This window comes from Lutra lutra, chromosome X, assembly GCF_902655055.1.
Source record: "Lutra lutra chromosome X, mLutLut1.2, whole genome shotgun sequence".
Taxonomy (NCBI): Eukaryota; Metazoa; Chordata; class Mammalia; order Carnivora; family Mustelidae; genus Lutra; species Lutra lutra.
The window spans coordinates 53,856,086-53,878,406 of record NC_062296.1 but is presented as its reverse complement, the minus strand read 5'-3'; the positions used below and the strand labels follow the sequence as shown (position 1 = coordinate 53,878,406).

Sequence of the window (22,321 nt, the reverse complement as noted above, 5' to 3'; positions counted from 1 at the left end):
AATAAATAGTTCTTTGTCCTTTTTATTATGCACATATATCTGCTTTCTCAACTATGTGAGCTTTATAAAGAAAAGAACATATTTTGCATTACATCCAGCAGAGGGTTGGTTACATACCTCTTAAATGGTATCAACTGGAAGGTTTGGGTGTGGATTTAAGAGTCAGTCTCAGGCTGACACACCTGTATTTTTATTCCAAACCATGCTATATAACAACCCCTCCACAGTAACAACAAATAATACATTTCACAGTTCATCAGAGGCTAAGAGCCCACAGGCTATTCCCCAAAATAATGTAACTTCTGAATTTCATTATGCTCACCTACCCGTAGTGTTACCATGATTCTAGCAATTAAGCAGACACCTAATAAATAACTATTTTACCAACCATGCCATAGAGGCATATTTGATACCACCTCACTAGATGGGATTTGCTAAAGAGTAAGTATTCAGACATCAGGAAAAAGGCTTGATGTTCTCTGAGATGCGGCTATAAGAATTCAGTAAGATTTTGTAACTTTACACAATAGGATAGACTAGACCAGGGTTTTCAAAGTGTGGTCCCTGGACCAGTAGTCTTAGTCTCACCTAGAAATTTGTAAACAATGGACATTATCAGGGTGCCTTGGTGGTTCAGTTGGTTAAATGTCTGTCTTCAGCTCAGATCATGATCCTGGGGTCCTGGGATGGAGCCCCATGTCGGGCTCCCTGCTCAGCCGGGAGTCTGCTTCTCCCTCTCCCCATCCCCCAACTTGTGTTCACTCGCTCTAACAAATAAATAAAAATTAAAAAACAACAACAACAATGCACATTATTGGGCCTTGTTCTGCGCCTACTGAATCATAAACAGGAGGGGGAGACCAATATAAAATTACTTGATACAAGCTCAATTTTGAGAACCAGTGTACAAGACCTTCACAAAACCAACTGGCTCAAAACGGATGAGTGGTCTCGAGATGGAGCCCTGCTATCTGACTCCCTGCTTAGCTGGGAGCATGCTTCTCTCCCTCCCTCTGCCTTTCCCCTCTTTGTGTTCTCTCAAATAAATAAAATCTTTAAAAATAAAAAAAAAAACATTTTAAAAGATTTTATTTGACAGAGAGAGAGAGATAGCACAAGCAGGGGGAGTGGCATGCAGAGGGAAAGGGAGAAGCAGGCTCCCCCACTGAGCAGGGAACTGGATGTGGGGCTTGATCCTAGAACCCTGGGATCATGACCTGAGCCAAAGGCAGCCACTAAACTGACTGAACCACCCAGAAACCCCAAATAAAGTCTTTTAAAAAAAACTTATCAAACACAACACCCAAAGAACAAAAAAATCTAGTCAAGAAATGGACAGAAGACATGGACAGACATTTCTCCAAAGACATACATAATAGCTAACAGACACATGATAAAGTGCTCAACATCACCTGGCATTAGGGAAATACAAATCAAAACCACAGTGAGATACCACCTTACACCTGTCAGAATGGCTCAAATGAACAACTAAGGAAACAGATATTGGCAAGGATGTGGAGAAAGGGGAACCCTCTTACACTGTTGGTGGCAATGCAAACTGGTGCAGCCACTCTGGAAAACAGTACAGAGGTTCCTCAATAAGTTGAAAATAGAGCTACCCTATGACCCAGCAACTGCACTAGTAGGTACTTACCCAAAGGACACAAACGTTGTAATCTGAAGGGGTACCTGCACCCCAATGTTTATAGCAGCAATGTCTACAATAGCCAAACTATGGAAAGAGCTCAAATGTCCATCAATAGATGAATGGATAAAGAAGATATAGTATGTATGTATATGTGTGTGTGTGTGTGTGTGTGTGTATGTGTATATATATATAAATATATATAATAGAATATTACTTAGCCATCAAAAAGAACGAAATCTTGCCATTTGCAAGATGCGGATGAACTAGAAGGTATTATGCTAAGCGAGATAAGTCAGTCACAGAAAGATAATCAACTTATGATTTCACTCACATGTGGAAGGGAAGGAAAAATAAAATAAGATAAAAAGAGAGGGAGGCAAACCATAAGAGACTCAACTACAGGAAACAAACTGAGGGCTGCTGTGGGGGAGGTCAGTGGGAGGATGGGGTAATTGGGTGATCGGCATTAGGCACCTGAAGTAGTAAGCACTGGGTATTATATGCAACTGATGAATCACTAAATTCTACCCCTGAAACTAATAATACACTCTATGTTAACTAAACTGAATTTAAATAAATTTAAAACAACCACAACAGTAACAATAACAACAACAACAACAAAAATCAACTAGCTTTCAACAATTCATTAAGTCTTCTTGGGAGAACTTTCTCTATATTTGCAGTTAACTAACCACTATTCATATTCACAACTGGCCCACATCACTGGGTTAAGGGAGTCACCAAAAAACTATCATGAGAAAAGATACCACATACAGAGTCATTTTTTCATAAAGATCAAAACATGATGTTCAACATTTCATCTAGAAGCCGTTTACCTTCTTTTGAACCATTTTTGAAAACAGTATGTACATAAACACAATAAACAAAAAGAACACAAAGATTTGGGGGAAAATACTTTTAAAAGAGACAAAGGGCTAATAACTCCAACAGAACTTTCGTAGAAAAACACTAAACCAAGAGAAAAATGGGCAAATGAACAGATAATCCCACAAGAGCAAATTCTAATAGCCAAACATGAAAAGATGGTCAAATTCACTACTCATTGGGTAAGGGCCAATTAAAGTAACATGGAGATTACTGGGACTCTTACAAAGAATCAAAATTATCAGTAAGTAAGGACATATATAAAATTGCTTAATATAGCAATCATTGTTCATAACAGGAAAAAACAGAATATGCATTAATAGGGAAACAGTTGAATAAATTATGGAACAAACTATGGAATATTGGGTAGCCATTAAAAGAGACATAGTTATACAAGTGATTTAGTGAATTTTTAACAAACCATTAAATAAGAAAACTGAGATGCAAAATTATCCTGCCTTTATAATTCAAAGACAAAAATATGCTAAACACTGTCAATATAATATGAAGATAAAAATACATACGTATTTTTATATGTACAAGGATACATTTTAGGTTGTAGGAAGATGACCCAAGAGAAAAACACACTACACACAAAAAACTGTGTGGCAATATGTATTTATGCAAAATAATGTATATATAGTTTTAAAAGAAAGTAAATATAAAAGGGACTTATTTAGTTTATGTGCTGACAACCATCTTCAATGATAGTGTCCATTTATTATGTACCTTCAACATGCTCAGCATTAAACCTAGGAATTTATGACCTCATTTAGTTTATACCTCAAAACTATGAGGCAGATACCATAATCCCCAATTTACAGATATATAGAGATTAATCTCATCTGTTGACAGAACTAGGTCCTTCTAAACCCAAGTTCTTAACCACATGCAAGTGAATACATGTAGTTGTTGTACAGGGCATTGATAACAGAAAGAATTCAGATTCAGGAAGCAGTCTAAAAAATGAAAAGACACAAACCAAAATGTCTATCAAAGACCCCTGGTAGAAGAACTGTCACATTTCAAAAGAAGACGTAGGAGAAAGCAACCTGTGTCAACAACTTACATTACAAATTACATAGTGTAAATTGAGAAAAATTAAGTTTAAAAATTTTAACAGTAGTTTGAGTAATGGTAGCTACTATTACTGAACACATAGCATATTATATCTTATCCCTCGAAAACATTAAGATGCTCTTATTTGTAATAACAAAGCCATCAAGTACATAATATAGTAACAAAAGCTACACCCATCAAGATTCTAAATTGTCTGGGACTCAAAAGTTAACCTTCCATCTATAGTCTTTACGTTAGCACAATTCAGAGGAAAAAGGGGGCACATCTATCATACGGTACAAGGAGCCCAAAACACAACAGAACATACAGCAGTCCCGCCTTATCTGAAGTTTCACTTTCTATGGTTTCAGTTACCCACAGTCAATAGCAGTCTGAAAGATGATGATCCTCCTGATATACCATCAGATGGTCAACAGCAAACCTAGGCTGTATCACTATTACTACGTCACAATGTCTAGTCATTCACCTCACTTCATCACATAGGCATTTTATCCTAAGATGAAGAGTGAATGCAGTACAGTATTTTCAGAGAAACCATATTCATGTAACTCTTGTTACAGTATATTTTTATAACTGTTCAATTAGTTATTATTATTAATCTGTTACTGTGACTAATTTACAGACTAAACTTTATCATAAGTATGTACAGGAAAAAACATAGTAGGAGCGCCTGGGTGGCTCAGTGGGTTAAAGCCTCTGCTTTCGGCTCAGGTCGTGACCCCAGGGTCCTGGAATCGAGCCCCGCATCGGGCTCTCTGCTCAGCGGGGAGCCTGCTTCCTCCTCTCTCTCTGCCTACTTGCGATCTCTGTCTGTCAAATAAATAAATAAAATCTTTAAAAAAAAAACCATAATATATATGGGGTTCAGTACTATTTCTGGTTTCAGGCATCCACTGGGGGTCCTGGAATGTATCCCCTGTGGATAGGGTAGGGGGAGACTACTGTAACAGCAATAATTTAAGCAATCCTTCCTGGTGATAGAATGATCCAAGGGAAGAAAAGAACAAGATAACCCCAAACTACCCAAAAACTACAGCAAAAAAATTCCACACTTTGCATATGTGTGCCATGTAAAAGTATAGTATGCATCTTAACTTTTACTTTCTAAATGGTCAGAACATTTAAATACAGTAGTAAGTATTAGTTTTACAGATAATCAGCCTCCAAGTGGGGTGCTATGATCTGACAAGATATTAATTGTGATAGGTTCTGTTATGGCTCTACACAAAATACTAAATTAACTAGAGTACTCTTCTTCCATCTATAAACGTAAAGCTTGTTCTGAAATCTGAAAACCATTCAATATGGTACATCCCCAGAAAGGGTATGGCTCATATAAGCAGACAGATCAGGTTTCAAATCCCAAATCACTGTCTGATTATGGGAATTATAAGGAAATCATTTCAGCTTGCTTAACTTCATACTCTTCACCTGTAAAATGAAGTTAAGAATTCATACTCCCAGAGTATTAAGAGGATTACATATAGTAGGTATTAAATTAGGTAACAACTACAGCACAAACAACGGAATATTACAGTCATTAAAATAGATCTACAAAGTTATTACAAATTCTCACATTTAATTATAAAATATATAGTATATTATAGCTGTAAAACATTTAAAGCACAGAATATAAAAAGTGAAACTGACCCATCATCTTTTCCCCCAATTCAATTCCCTATCTAAGCTTACAATTAAGATATATAACTCTTTCTTCACTTTATTAATATAGTCTTACTTTTGGACTTTTAAAAAACCATAAATGGGGATCTTCAACTAACTTTTCTTGCTAAGAGATCCTTTCATTGAGGAGCTCTATTAGAGTCATATATAGGCTCATGCCTTGTTAAATATGATGTTTCAAAATTCTTTTTTTCCAAACAAAGGTGCAGTGAGAATACTTAAGCATAATTTTTTAGCATATCTGAATATGTTCCTAACATAATTTCCTTAAAACAGAACTACTGGGTGAAATAAAATAAATATATTTTAAAATTAAAGGTGTGGCTAAATAACCTTACAAAAGGGCATTTTACACCAACAGTTTATAAGTACCTAAGTACCCGTTTCCCCACAACCTAGCCATTTGTAGATAATGCTGGCAATCTAATGGTAAAAAAATCTCACATAATGTACATCTCCCCCATTATTACTAGTGTACTCTTTTCATGTTTTCTTGACCAAGTTTAAAAATGATTTCATATTCATTTATGAATTATCTGTCCATATACTTTTGCTATTTTTCTACTGGGTTATTTACATTTTTAATGATTTGTAAAAACTGTTTACATAATGTGTTACTCCTTTATTGTACACAGTCAAATACTTTTTCCCAGTTTAAGAAAGAAGTCATCTGCCCTTTACTTATAACTATTTTATCATACAGAAGTCTTACTATTTTCACATAAAATCTGTCAATTTTTAAAATGGCTTATAGGTTTCCTGACTTAGGAAATCCTTCCTCATGAAAGATGTTAAAGAGTTGCCTATATTTACTTCTAAATAGGTTTGTAGGATTTATGTGAATAAAGAAATGATCTGAACACATTTTTCTCTTGAATTGTCCCACTTTTCTTTATAAACAACATGGGGCTTACTATTTTATTCTGCAGACATATCTGCCTGTTCCTATACCAATTAAAAAACTTAAAACATATTGAATATATGTTTTGCTTGCGATCACTCTTTTGCTTCCACCAGTTAGTTATCTGTATGTGTACCAAATCAGGTGTTTATCTCTAAACTCATTTATGTCAGTTGTATACAAGGAAGTTAAAACACTACACAGAACAATGATTTAAACTGTAAAGGAAACTATTTGTATTAAAACTAATCCAAATATTTGGCAAAAGCTAAAAGGTAAGATTTTTTAAAGTGTCAAATTAGGAAAAAGAGATTCAGGGGTAAATTATAAAAATTTCTAATTCTGCATTCAGGTTCCTTTACAAAGAAATCTTTACACTGTTGCTCTACTTTAAAGAAATCAGAGATGATCGTTGTAGTTTATGTAAGTAAGAGAACAGACTATTTCTCACTCAAAGTAGTGTCTGTGGCCTTACATTAGAAGGAGGAAAAGGAATTGCCATTTGTGTTTCAGTTTTTAAAAAATGGTATGCACTGGGGCACCTAAGTGGCTAGTCAGTTAAGCCTCAGGCTCTTGATTTTGGCTCAGATCATGATCTTGGCATCATGGGATTAAACCCCCCTGCACTGGGCTCTATGCTCAGTCTAGAGTCCACTTGACATTCTCTCTCCTTCTGCCCCCTTCACAACCCCCTTCCCCGCTCACTCTCCTCTCTAAAAATAAAATCTTTTTTAAAAAGTGGTATGTATTAATGACATTTTTAAAAAAAGATCTGCTTTAACATTTTAACAATAACTAACCTAACTACTATTGACCCTAATCTGATTAAAGAGCTTCTTCTATACTGTATCTTTCCATGCAAAAAATGGTATGTCTCTGCTCACAAATTTAGATCATCTTTTAAATTTGTAGATAAAGGTTTAGTTTTGTTCTAACAGATCTTAAATACTGCTGATTAAGTTTATTTTCTTTTACTTACTTACGTAAACCATCTGTCTGATTATTGAGCATTCACATTCCTTTCTCCTTGCCAAAGACAACACTTTTTACTTCTGATATCTATAATTTTTTTCAAAACTTTACATTGCTGTGTGTGCACATTTTTAAGTTTCAGAAATGGTACTGACCAATAAACATTTTTAACCCCCCCCTAGCATTATTTTTAAAAGCTACTGATGTTGGGACGCCTGGGTGGCTCAGTTGGTTAAGCAGCTGCCTTTGGCTCAGGTCATGATCCCAGCGTCCTAGGATCGAGTCCCACATCGGGCTCCTTGCTTGGCGGGGAGCCTGCTTCTCCCTCTGCTTCTGCCTGCCATTCTGTCTGCCTGTGCTCGCTCGCTCTCCTCTCTCTCTGACAAATAAATAAAATCTTAAAAAAAAAAAAAAAAAGCTACTGATGTTGCTACATGTATTATTTGGTTCACTGCTTCTAACTGCTACATATTCCATAATATGCATGTACCACATTTTATGTACCCAACCTACTAATTGCCACAATGATGCAATATTTTCCCAGATGTTACCTTAAGGAATAATGTGATACCATCTTTGGGATATATACCCAGGAGTAAGAGTCAAGAGTTCCTATAGCCTCACATGCCTGCTAACACTTAACCAATACACAGTTTTCTAATTTCTATTCATGACAGTTTTATAAGCTGTTTATAATTAGTTTTTTTTAAAGATTTTATTTATTTGACAGAGAGATCACAGTAGACAGAGGCAGGCAGGGGCGGGGGGGGGGGGGAAGCAGGCTCCCTGCTGAGCAGAGAGCCCGATGCGGGACTCGATCCCAGGACCCTGAGATCATGACCTGAGCCGAAGGCAGTGGCTTAACCCACTGAGCCACCCAGGCGCCCTATAATTAGTTTTATAATTAAAAAAAGTTTTATAGTTTTATAAACTAATAAGTTTCATGAGTATTTCTGTAATTACTAATGAGTTTCAACACTGAATTATCTATGCATAGCCTTTGTTTATCCTTGTTAATTTGGAGGTGTCCCTTAAATATACTACACTAACACAGTCCCTTGACAATTCTTTTAAAAAAAAAATTGCTAATTTATTTTTGGTGGGGAGGAGGAGGAACCTCTAGAGGGAGAGAGGCACTCATGCAGATTCCGAGCCCGAGTGCAGAGCCTGCAATCATGACCTGAACCAAACCCAAGAGTCAGATGTTCAACTGAATGTGCCACTGCAGCAACCAACCATCCCCCCCCGTGCTTGATAGTTTTAGAACATGGCTAAACACTTTCGATCACTCACTCAGTACTCTCTGTTAACTTTTATCTTTGGCAGTGCTGCTTAATGTTGTACACAGGCCAGTGGATACTGCACCACTTGTTCAAATGTGGTACTGGCCCATGACAAAATGAGTTTGCACCAGAAATGTTAGTCAACCATATCAGTAAGTACACTGTTTATTTCAACTAATGTTTTTCTTGTTCAAAGAAGCAGTATGCTGATTTACATTCCAATTTAAGTACCAGTAGGGAGTTATGTTTTTCACTGAAAGGGAAATCTTTTTTTTTTTTTAAAGATTTTATTTATTTATTTGACAGAGAGAGATCACAAGTAGACGGAGAGGCAGGCAGAGAGAGAGAGAGAGAGGGAAGCAGGCTTCCTGCTGAGCAGAGAGCCCGATGTGGGACTCGATCCCAGGACCCTGAGATCATGACCTGAGCTGAAGGCAGCGGCTTAACCCACTGAGCCACCCAGGCGCCCCTGAAAGGGAAATCTTAATTTTGTATTATCAAATTCAAATTTTTACAGTTAAGATTTATGCTTTAAGAGCTCCTTCCCTACTAGTAAATCACACTATAACCTTCTACATTACCTTCTCCTTAAATGTATGGCTTTATCCAGTATGGCTTATTTTAATACACCTGTTGATACCATGAATGGGGTCTTTTTTCTAATCATCTTACTGGTTATTACCAATGTATGGAAGAAATATTTGTTTCTGTATAGTGATTATTTACTGGCTACCTCACTATAATTTTATTAGTTCTAATAATTTTATACCACCTCCCCAGAAAACCAAAAGCCTCAATCCTATCACCTTCAAATAGTACCAAGTTTTCTTTCTTTCTTTCTTTTTTATGACTTTGTTTGACAGAGAACATGCACAAGCAGGGGGAGTGGCCGAGGGAGAAGGCAGCTCCCAGCTGAGTAGGGATCCCAATACCATAGAATCATGACCTGAGCCAAAGGCAGACACGTAACCGACTGAACCACCCAGGACCCCCAGTTTTCTCTTTTAATATGTATCCTTCATTTCCTTCTTTTCTCTTGTATTTGTTAGGACCTCTACTATAAATTTAAGTGGCAAAAAGTAATAGCATTTTTATGTGACTCTCGACTCAACAGCAATGCTTCAGTTTTTCCATTATGACTTCTGGTAGATGATTTATATAAAGTTTGTCTTTCTAGCTTTCTAAGAGTCTATATTAGTTTTAATTAATATGCTGAATTTTATCAAATGCTTTTGAAGCTTCTATTGAAATATGGCTTCTTTCTCCTCTTACTGTTACGTGGGGAGCCAATAATGAAATGTCTTACATTTTTTAATAACATGAGAAAATTGTGTTAAGAAAACAGGCTGCATATCTGTATATACATATTTGCAAATACAAGAAGAAAATTTGCTCAAATTCATGTGTGGTACTGGATGAATTAAAGGTGATTAATATTCTCATTTTTCTATATGTCCTAGAATTTTCATAATACATGTCACATATCATATCATTCAAAAATGATTTTTAAGGAGGGGTGCCTAGGTGGTACAGTCTAACTCTTGGTTTCAGCTCAGGTCATGATCTCAGGGTCGTGAGACTGAGCCCTGCGTTGGGAGTCTGCTTAAGACTCACTCTTCCTCTGTCTCTGCCCCTCCACCCCCCACCCTGACTCTGTCTCCTTCTCTAAAATAAATAAGTAAATCTTTAAGAAAAAAGATTTTTAAGGAATCATGTACCTAAAAATAGCCTAAAAATTAAGTTATATTATTTATGAGGTAATCATTAATTGGCTTTTAAGAAGTCAGCCTTACCAATTTTTTAAGATTTATTTGATAGAGAGAGAGCACAAGCAGGGAGTGGTAGGCAGAGGAAAGGGAGAAGAAAGAGCATGATATGGGGCTTGATCCCAGGACCCTGGGATCATGACCTGAACTGAAGGCAGTCACTTAACTGACTGAACCACACAGGTGCCCCTCAATTTTCTTCTAAGCGAGCTTTCTAGTATAGCTTTCTACCTCTCTCAAACCGTAAGTACATATGATCAATTTGTCTCTAACACTAGACAATAGTTTGGTTGAGTTGAACTTTTATATGAGAGGGTTTTTTCTTTTGCCTTCAATTCTAATTACTACCATCACAAACCAATTACTGAGCATAGCACTAAGTAACCTACATTTTATTTTATTCTGAAACCACTTTTAAGGTAGATATACTAAATTCTATGAGAAAACTGGTTTCAGAGCTAATAAGCAGGGACAAGACTCAAATCCAGATTGTACCATACTTCCTTCCTAAGTAGAATCTGTTTATGAACTTCCTTTCTAGAAAAGTTGTTGCCATTTTTGAACAAAGAGTGATTCTGCTTTGTGAGTAGGAATTCATGAAATCCCTCAAAATCGCTTTGTAACAAATAAAAATACTTCTTAGGTTTGGAGGGTTACTTAGTTAAGGGGGCCCCCATAATTCTATTCAATTAGGCCAATAAACTTAGGGATTACTATCCATTTTGACAATATAAAAAACACCTGTGAAAATGAACTATATGGTCTAATTTCTGTGTCCTTCCAACTCTTTACCCATGACTCACCTCTGCTAAGTGTTGCAGCCGGGTTAGCAGTGGGGTTCTCTTGTCAGATCCAAGGCGTGTGATATAGTTTGATCTTTTGCTAAATACATACAGAAGATTAAGGACTGCCAGCACCACTTGCATATCAGAGGAAGCCAATAAAGTTGTCAAATGCTACAGGGAACAAAAAGGGCAAGTTCATGGTATCGGGCACACTAGGCCTTGAAAACTTAAAATGCCTATGTAGTAATAGATATGTTTATATATACAAAGCAATCAAGAAGTTTAACAGTACAAAAAAACCATTTATAAATATTTGAGCACCTACAACATGCAACCTTGTCCATAAGCAGTTTATAATCTGGCAGGAAGCCAGAAAGTCCAACAAAATTTTAAAAAAATAGTGAGCAACAGCTCAAAATTGCACAGGTACCCCCACAGGGGATTACAAAAGAGACAAAAGTGGTATTTTAATATATAGTGGAACTCAAGAACATTAAGTCTCTAAATAGACTATAAGTACTGTGAAAGAAAGATAATTGTATTGTTCCTCTGTATCCTTTGAGACAAATATAAAACTGGAACTAATTAAAATGCAGGGTCCTCCATATAGAAGCTAAAGATATCAACAGCTAGTGACATTTATGACTGTTACAGTATAGTGTATGTAACAGTAACCTAAGAGTGACTACTTAGATTTTTTTTTTAAATAAAATCAAGGTGCATCAATATATTGAAGCATTTGGTCAGTGTTAAAATCATTATGTCATTTAGAGGGCAAAAAACTTAGGTATTTTTGGTTGCTGATAATCCTGAAGGCTATGGATTTCCTTTTGCAAATAATCTATTTTATCTTTAAGAGACTGCTTATCTGTTCCTCACTTAAAACTGTGGGTGCTACACTTTAGTTCAGCTATTCCACTCTTCCCAAGCCATTTCCTTTCATTTCTTACCCTATTTCTTTACCAAAGACTTGGGGAAATTAACACTAACAGGGCACTTAGGCAATGAGTAAGGTATCAAGGAAATCAAACTATTTCTAATAGTTTAAGTGATTTGGGGCTGCTCTAATAACCTGGAACAAAGATCAATTTTTTTTTGAAATTCCCAAGAATACATCAATACATTTATTACATTCTCACTAATTTCTTGAATCTGGAAAGGTAGAGTGAAGGTGACAGTAAAGAACCTTCCCAACAACCTGTGAAGGGTATCTATATCCAAGAAACATCATCATTGTCTTTTACACTGGAAACCCTAGACCTCCATAATGAAAAGGAAAGAAGTAATTATCAGAAAGAAATAGCAATTTATCTCTGGACATGAACAATTCTACTTGAGAAGAGACCACACAGGCTTGAACCTCTCCTACCTCTATGGAACTGTACAGATGCCGGGAAAAGCTGTACTCAATGAGCAAGGCTGTGAAGTTCAACACAGCCAAGAGAAGCATTTTCAGTTGTTCTCTTTCCGGCCTATCACATACGAGCATCCATGACATATTCTCCACTGTTTGTCCAGCATCTGCCAGGATTCCATCAAAGCGGTCCAACAGATCCACCCAGTGGTATAACTCACACTGGAGAAGGGAAGAGAAAGAGGAACATCAAAGAATAAAGTACTAAGTACTGTGTGGGTGCTTTGCTACAATGGACTGCTGAGCGTGACACCTAAACAAGTTCACTTCCTACCTCTGCTTCTCTTTAATCACCCCCCCCCACCAGTACAGAAACCCATATGAGAAATATCATACTCTGAGGCATATAAACCGGAGTTCATTATTACATCCATCAAAGTACACATGTACTAACACCAGTAGACACCTTAACTAGGTCTTCAGAGAGAGAATTCTGGCTACATTCTGAGGTCCACAAACAAAATGACTCTCCCTGCCAGAACCCATTTTATCAGAAGTGTTCATTTTTAGAGTTCTCTAAAGAAGACTCTTAACTATCTCAAACTTATATTGTCAATCAAACTGAAGGAATTCTGTGGTTGAAATTCTTTATCAATACCTGAGTAAACATTCTTCATCCTCAGCTAGCAAAATTTTCTTTCACAATTTCATTGGTGTTCACAAGCTAAAAGCTACTGGTCTAGAGCTGTACTAGACATACAGAAGATAATTATTAAGTAACTGATGAATGATGCTACCTCATTGTGGCTTCTCTTCCCATACAGAGAATACAAAAAGATGTAATAGTCCAGGGAGCCCTGTCTTTTGGGAGCATGGGTTCACATACCTTCCCAATGTTCCATGTTTTGATCTGCTGCAGTTCCAAGAGGAGTTGCTCATCATTACAAACTTTGAGTTTGTCTATTAAGGCTCTGCAGTCTGCAGGCTAAGGAAAACAGGTATTCACAAAGAGTGTTTTGGAGGATGAGGGATACACAAAAACAAAGAATAGGAAAAGGAATCTTTAGGCCAAAACACTTAGCAATTTAACTTTTGAAAGAATATACAACATTTTCTAGAAAATGGGAAATTTGCCAATCACTTGGGATTAAAGGGAAATATAATAAAACAATCCATCTGTGCATTTTTAACTTGGATAAACTTGTACATGTAGACAATCTACTTGGAAGGGTACAGACAACAGAAATAAAGGAAATGAACTAGACACCAATAAAAACAAAATGAAGAATCTGTACCACAGTTGAAAGTTAACTAGAATGCCTGATAAGAAATGTTGAATCGGGAACACTGAAAAGCCCTAGTGAATTCACAGTTAAAGGTGAAGATTAACACTGGCTGTATTTTTCTGCAACATTAAACCCTCTAACTGTAGGAGGCAAAGACCTTCTAACTTTGTAAAACTGGGACTTCATCCTTACTGGATTCCCATTGCCATATATTCCTGCTCTCTTTTTACTGATGAAAGGGCCTGTTTTTCCAGTAACAAGGTGTGGACTGAAAGCTTATAGTAAAGTTTCTGAAAGTGGAGGACGAAGAAGGCTAGGGACTGGGACAGAGAAGTCTTCTATTAATGGATGGCAACTGGAAATGATTATACTTGCTTTCTTTCTCTGTAAAGCAATACGGTATCCTGGAAACGGGCCTAGATTTGCAACCAAACAAAATTGGGTTCAGTTATTAGCTTGATGTGTAATAAGCTGTTTGATCATGAGCTACTCCAATCTCTCAACCAGTTTTCTTACCAGGAAAAGAGACCTAATAATTACCTTGGTAATGTGAGAATCAAATGTTTGCCACCTACTAAAGCACTTACTTCATACAAGAGGGGCTTAAATAATGAGAAACAGCATATTACTACAAAGAGTATGAACTCTGGAATTAGATAGTTGGTAAGCTACCTCTTTGAATCTTAGTATCCTCTTCTGCAAAATGAACTAACACCTATTTATCCAGCAATATTGTTGTGAGATATAAACTAGAGGTATTTTCAGTATCCAAAACAGAACAGGGAAAAACGGGTTTAAAGGTTTTCTTTAAGCTAAGTCCCAAACCTTTTCTTCCCTCTGAGGAAGCATTATTAAGAGCTACCTCAAATTTCTGTGGTAATTAAATGCATGTGAAATACTTGGCATAAAATCCTTCCATAACCAGGCCTGTACTTTTTTCTCCTCTCTTTGAAGTCATATAGATGGAGGGAGAGATGATGGAGCAAGAGAAACGTAACATGGGAGTCTATACCACCTACTCATGTAGTTCACTTGTGCCTTCTGGACCTACTCAGGCTTAGTATCAAATATACCACTTCAATATCTAACGGAATGCAGTTATGCAGATCTAATTTTTTGATTCTGTGAGTTAGATTACACCCAATTCATGATGAACATTTGAATCCTATTATCACTTGTTATCTCATAATCAGGCTTTCAGTCTTTATCAGGTTTCAGTTGCAAGCCAGAAGTTGCTTTTCTGAATATTAGAATAGTTGTTGGCAGACAATAGCCTTGCCAAAATTCTAGGAATCTCAGCTGTACTTCTCCTATCATAGCTTGCCAGAGACCTCTTCAGCTGATACCAAAGTCAGACATCTTATTCTACTAGGTCGAAATGTCCATGTAGCAGGGCAGCTTGTATCATGACCTGAACCGTTCTGAGCCTTTTCTAGATCCAGACTTCACTATCACTTTAGAGGTTATCCAGTAAATAATCAAAAGAGCAATTCCAAATTTGATGTATGCTGGCTCCAAAATCCAAAGAGGCACCTCATATGTTGTTCCTCTGTCTCATGGTATATGGTACAAGGTACAGCAATTCATCTCTCACTTTAGAAGAGAAATCTTCCCAGACTTCTGGACCCCTAGAAACTTTCCTGATGTAGAAGACCCTCACGCTTCAAAGGGAAGTCAGTCTCTGTCACATATATGCCTCCTAAGGCATCTAAGGTACTTGTGTTTTCTACTCACAAGATTCAGTCAGAATCAATTTAATATAGCAGCATGATGTTGTTTTATCAGCAGTATCAAGGTCCCTCTGGATCTTATAGTTTCCAGAATGCACCAGGGACAAAAGTCTATCTTTACCATCTTGTTCCTGCTACATAAATGCAACTGATTGTTATTTTCCTTCTCCTGGTAATGCAAAAGAAAGCACTTGCCAGTTCAATGGATGCATACTGATTGCCAAGGTTCACGTTGATTTCTTCCAGTAAAGGTATCAAATCTAGGGGAAAACTCTTTTGCACAGTTGCTGATATACAAAGTGATCAATAAATGTCCTTGTGTAGCCAATATGGAAAACTGTGGAGATTCCTCAAAAAACTTAAAAACAGAACTACCATATGATCCAGCAGTTCCACTTCTGGGTATTTAACCCAAGACAAGAAAACAATAATTTGAAAGGATATATGCACCCCCATTGTTACTGTAACATTATTTACAACAGCCAAGATACAGAAATAGCCTAAATCCATGGACAGATGAATGGATAAAGATGCGGTATACATATACAGTGAAATACTATTCATCCATAAAAAAGAATGAATTCTTGCCATTTGTGACAACATGGATGAACCTTGAGGGCATTATGCTAAATGAAATAAGTTAGAGAAAGACAAACACCATATAATCTCAACTTCTACACAGGATTTAAAAAACAAAAAACAAGTTTAAGACTCAAGCTCATAGATACAGAGAACAGACTGTTGACTGCCATAGATGGACAGGTCGGAAAATGGGTAAAGGGGGTCAAAAGGTTAAAAAATTTTTTTCTAATGTTCTTCTTAAAAATAGTATCTAGTATTAACCACAGTACAGAAAACTGGATATGCTGCTCAAGGAAAGTAGGCATCTTCAAGCTTTAAAAATGTATGGGGTGGGGGCACCTGGGTGGCTTGGTTGGTTAAGTGTCTGCCTTCTGCTCAGGTCATGATCTCCGGACCCCTCGTGGAGCTCTCTGCTCAGCAGGGAGTCTGCTTCTTCCTCTCCCTCTGTACTCACTCTCTCTCCCTCTCACTCTAGCTCTCTCTCAAGTAAATAAATAAAATCTTTAAGAAAAAAATATATAGGCAGTGATCTAAAAACTCCAATTCTAGGACTTTAAGTAATTTGCTAGGAGCTATCAAATGTTTTGAGCCAGGATATGTGTGTATAGGTGTGACCCCAAGAACAAATCTGTAAGAATCCACTAGGTAAAAGAAGGAAAAATTTAATTTGCATTTCCCTGATTATCTACAAGGTTAAATTATTCTGGAAGTTTACTGAATTTGTTCTTTTCTGAAATGACCTATGTCCACTTTGTCATTGGGATATTCATCTCTCCTACTGATATAGCTACTAAAGATATCAACTACAGTTCACTGCAGAACAACATGGGGGTTAGGGGTGTGGACTATCCCCCATGCAGTAGAAAACCCAAGTAGAACTTTTGACTCCCTAAAACCTTAACTACTAACAGCCTACTGTTGACTTTCAGAAGCCTTACTGGTAACACAAACACTCAACACGTATTTTTTATGGTATGTTTATTATATACTATATTCTTATAATAAACTAGAAAAGAAAATGTTATGATTTTTAGGAAAAGAATAAGGAATATATATTTACAATACTGTATTTATTGAAAAATATCCATACAGAAGGAGAACTTTGCAGTTCAAACCCATATTGTTCAAGGGTCAACTGTGTATTAGGTTATTATAAATATTTTCCGCAGCTCGTCATGTGCCTTTTTACTTTGGATATACTACTTAACGCCTCCGTTATTTTTTTCCCTTTCTTTTAATGCTTGGAAGGGCCAACCCAACCAAAAACCAAGTAAATATTCATTTATATTTCACCTGTAATTTATTTCTTTTAAAAATATTTGACTTTTGAGTTATCTAGAATTTCTTTCATTATAATAGTCCCCACACTCAAAAGTCATAAACAATTTTCCTGACATGTTTTCTTGACTAATATTGTCCTTCCCTATCAACCAATAATTCCTACAATTATATGTTAAGTTCTTATGCACATGCACACTAGCATCCTTTCCTAGGTTATCTTCTTACACCAATGCCACTGCTTTATTTTTTTAAAAAAAGACTATATTTATTTGACAGAGAGTGAGCGAGTGAGCACAAGCAGGAGGAGCAGGAAAGGGAGAAGCAGGTTCCCCAGAGCAGGGAGCCCGATGCTGGGCTTGATCCAAAGACCCTGGAATCATGACTGGAGCCAAAGGCAGACACTTAACCAAAAAAACCACCAGGTGCCTTGATGCCAGTGTTTTAATTTGTGTAGTTTCTTTCTTTCTTTTTTTTTTTTTAAAGATTTTATTTATTTGACAGAGAGCGAGATCACAAGTAGGCAGAGAGGCAGGCACAAAGAGAGGGAGGCAGGCTCCTTGCCAAGCAGAGAGCCTGATGCAAGGCTTGATCCCAGGACCCCGAAATCATGACCTGAGCTGAAGGCAGAGGCTTAACCCACTGCGCCACCCAGGCACCCCTTAATTTGTGTAGTTTCTTAAGGCAAGTTTTCTTTTTGCTCTTTAGTTTCAAAATAATTTGAGTATATAACTCAAAAATTCAAGATGCCAAAACACATTAAAAACTAAATCAAAAGGAAAGTATCTTTAATAGATATGAAAGTGAACATACTTGATATATACAGCACTCAATAAGAAACAACCTGAATATTCCAATGTCAAATACAAAATGACCAGCATGAGCAGACAACCAATATTAAGGCCAATAAATTTGAAAATATACGTAATTAAAGCATGAAAAGTAAAACCATGAAATATTTTCCCCCACTTATTAATAAAAATCCAAAAGATAATCTGTATTGTTGATGAGGATATGGGAAGATAGCATTTCTCACATTCATTAGTATAATGCTTAACAAAAAAAGAGCAGGAGAATGTCCATGCAATTATCTTTTAAAAAGACTAGAAGAAATATAGCAAAATGTTAATAGTGATATCCATGGTGATACTTGCCAGGTAGTTACAGTTTTTAAAAACCAAGTGGCCTGTATTTAGAAAATGAACTAATTATGTGCCAGATACTTTGCTAAGCATCTGCCTCACACCAAGAAGAGAACAATTATCAACCAAGTTTTACAGCTGTGAAAACCAGGCCACAAAATCTAGTGATTTAAACTCATGTCTAATTTCAAAGCTCATGCTCCTTGAACTACAGCATAATGGGATCTATAGGAGTCTTAACAAAGCAATACTTTTTTAATATCAAAATGCAGTTTAAGCCAGCTGACAGTATACTGGACTAAAAGCTGGGATTTCTACTGCTGACACAGGACCAACTGACATGGTCACCCAATACACAGGTTAATACAGGTTAAGCTGAACTGTATGATTAAGAATCCATAATTTAAAAAAAGCTACAACACCAGCCTCACAAGAAATCTACTTAAGAAAGGTGTTACCACTTTAATTTTCAAGAAAATAAAATTGAAAAAGACCCCACAAGTAAAGAGAGAATCTGAATCCACATCTGCTCTTCCCATTATACCATACTGCCTTCCAATGCACAGGACAGCAGCCAGGGAGCCTACTTTATGTACATAAAGTCACAAACAGTTTAGTGTTCATTTCCACTGGTGACTAGCTTGTTCACTTTTTTAATCAAGGGAAGTTCAAAAGTAAATATGACTGTTTCAAGACACCTTGCTGTTTTATTGCACTTTGTATATATAAGTGGTGACATATTTTGAAGATCACTATGGTTGAACTGACCGCTAGGACTTTTTTCTGAAATGAAAAAAATAGAGCATACTTCTGGATACTTACAGCCTCAGTAGGTGTCTTTTTCAGTTTAGTCCTGTCTACTTTCATGTTTTCGATTTTCCGTTTTACGACCTGAAAAAAGAAATTCCCCCCAAAAGTGAGAACTTAAAAGTAGCAATCTTGAGCACTACATGATTGACATAAACAAATGAAGAACATGCAAAATGCTTAAAGCAAAAACTCTGGAGTTATGAAGCCATGCCAACTCAGAGGCACAGCTATGAGGTATGGAAGAAAAAGGACTCTCTCCAGACAAAACTGGCCCACATCCATATGTTGCATAAGACTGTAATCAATTTAAGCCAAAATTAAAACACTTTTCTTAAAACAAAACCTCTCAAACTCATAATTGAAAATAAAAGATCACACTGTTTTTAACACACCTCAGGATGGAAAAAATTCACCATATCCTTGCAGTTTTCTGGAAAATTTAGCAATTCCACTTCTGGGAATTTATCCAAAGAAAATCATAAGGATGTACACAAATATTTAACCACAGGAATCTATACTGTATGACCATATGTAATAGTGAAAAATTGGAAAGGACCAAACGTCCAAAAAAGGATTGGTTTGAAATGAAATATTACACAACTGTTATAAACATTGCACACAATTATATAACGAAAAGATGTTCATCGTGAAATAAAAAGGTTATAAATAAAAAGGTTATAAAACAAACAGTATAAACCTATGTCTAAACTGCTTAGAAGGGGTATGCATCAAAATGTTAACTCACTGCTAACCAAAATGATTATGTATACCCACCTCTGTATCTTTTACTGTTTTAACCAATAAAAATATATTAGTTGTGTTATAAGGACAAAGGCAACACAACACCTTTATTTTTAAATTAGAAAATGAGGTGTAAGACTCCCACTAGAAATGTTCTAAGCACAGAACACAATCATTTTTACTAAACCCATTTAATTTAGAAGGCACAAAAGTGGGCAACCCACAGTATAAACCTACATGATCCTTCATGGCAGACAGGTCCCTCAAGATGCTCTGACCAAGGGACAGGAAGAAATACAGGTTTCTCCCATTAGCAACTAGGACACCCGGACAGAAGTAGAGGTGAACTGATAGCTATTTACATATCGAGGATTCTCCTACTAATAATGTATTTGCTACACAGCAGTAACTGAACGTCAGTGTATTATGACGGCTGTCATAAGATAAAGCTGACCAAGCACAAGTGTAAATTTCAGGTGGCTTCTGGCCTAGATTAGTCCAACATACTCAGTATTGTGGAAATAAAGTATATTTGCCTACATGGTTGGCATCTATTTAACCAATGGGCACTCAGGAAGAACTGGTGAAACATCCAGAGTATATTCTAAAATGCTTTTGGAGAGATAAAAAAAAGTTTTCCCTCTATGGTTCACATGTTAGGATATGAGATTCCAGATTACTTTTTTTAAAATTACCTCTTCATATAAAAGAAAATGAACAAAATTCCTGTTGCCTACAACTTCCAAATTATCTAAAACAAGACCAATGGTATTCTGGCAACAATCTGATTCATTTAGTGGAAACTGTAAGTGAGCTACTTGTATTCAGTTGTGGCTTTTTCCTCACAAAACTCACTCTCACACATTACCTAAAACAAGCAGCTATCACACTACTGTGGCTGTAGTCATTTGCTGGGAGGCTTTGAGACTACCTCTACTGTAGGAAGTAGCAGCCAGCCCCAACACCATATACCCCAAATCACTGAATGCCTTCCTTCCAAAATTAGGAACAAGGTAAGGATGTCCATTTCCACCACTTTCATTTAACAAGTGCTGGAAGTTCTAGCCACTTTAATAAGGTAAGAAAACAAAATAACAGGTATACAGATCAGAAAGGAAAAACAAAACTCCCTATTTGCAGATACCAAGGATTATCTAGTGGAAAATCCCCCAAATGTACCCCAAAAAACCCCTCCCAGAACTAAAAAATGATCTCAGTAAAGTTTGAGGATCCAAGATAAACATACACAAATCAATCCATTTCCATATACTGGCAATGAACACATAAACTCCAAACTTTAAAAGTACACCACCACTCACAATTGTTAAAACAAAACTTGAAATACTTAGGTATAAATCAGGACTTGTATGTTCAAAACTACAAAATGCTGATTAAAAAAAAATCAAAGCTAAATATATGAAGAGATAAACTATGCTCATAGATTAAGAGGACTCAACACAGCGAAGAAGTCAATTCCCCTCAAAATTCATATGCAGGTTTAATGCAGATCCTGTCCAAAGCCTAGCAAGAATTTTCCTGTAAATAAAGAGATTTTTCTAAAATGTATATGGGGTGCCTGGGTGGCACAGTCAATTCAGTGTCTGACTCTTGGCTTCAGCTCAGGTTGTGATCTCAGGGTCGTGGGATCAAGCCCCGCATCAGGCTCCACACTCAGCACAGAGTCTTTTTAAGACTCTCTCCCCCTCTGCCCCTCCCACTAAAGTAAATAAATCTTCAAAATGTATATGGAAAGACAAAGGAACTACAATAGCTAAAATAATTCTGAAAAAGAGGGAGGAATCACTCTATCCAATTTCATGACCTACATATATAATTTCTCTATATGTAATCAAGACGGTCTATGTAGTATTGGAGGTGGGATAGACACATATATGAATCGGAATAGAGACTCAAGAAACAGACTCCTACAAATATGCCAGACTGATTCTTTTCTTTTCTTTTCTTTTTTAAGAGAGAGCGAGCACAGGGGAAGAAAGAAAGAAGGAATCTTAAAAAGGCTCCATGCCCAGCACACAGCCCAAACATGGGGCTCAATCTCAAGACCCTGAGACTGTGACCTGAACCAAAATCAAGAGTCAGGCGCTTAACCAAGTGAGCCACCCAGGCACCCCTACCCAAATGATTTTTGACAAAGTTGAAAAAGCAATTCAAACAATAGTTTCATCAAGAAATGGTGCCAGAGAAATAGGTATCTTTAGGCAAAAGATGAACTTTGGCCTAAGAAAGCCTCATACTTTATATAAAAATTAATTCAGAATGAATCATGTGAGAATGTGGAGAAAAATGAACCCCTGTACACTGCTGGAGTGAATGTAAATTGGTGCAGCCAATATGGGAAAACACTATGGCAATTCCTCAAAGTATTTAAAATATG

At 36.6% G+C, this 22,321-nt stretch overlaps 1 protein-coding gene across 14 annotated transcripts in view; it reads right to left on the bottom strand.

Moving 5' to 3' along the window:
• The window catches only part of HUWE1 (HECT, UBA and WWE domain containing E3 ubiquitin protein ligase 1), a 171,255-nt gene that overhangs the window by 121,490 nt on the left and 27,444 nt on the right, over window positions 1-22,321 (bottom strand). For 13 of the 14 annotated variants that reach the window (XM_047714756.1, XM_047714760.1, XM_047714757.1 and 10 more), the window contains 4 exons: window positions 19,198-19,266; window positions 13,244-13,342; window positions 12,373-12,579; window positions 11,022-11,174 (listed from right to left, as the gene is read on the bottom strand). In XM_047714756.1, coding sequence (XP_047570712.1) covers window positions 11,022-11,174; window positions 12,373-12,579; window positions 13,244-13,342; window positions 19,198-19,242 — 504 coding nt within the window. In that variant the 5' untranslated portion in view covers window positions 19,243-19,266. The remainder of the gene's footprint in view (window positions 1-11,021; window positions 11,175-12,372; window positions 12,580-13,243; window positions 13,343-19,197; window positions 19,267-22,321) is intronic. The other variant, XM_047714769.1, reaches the window with a different exon arrangement.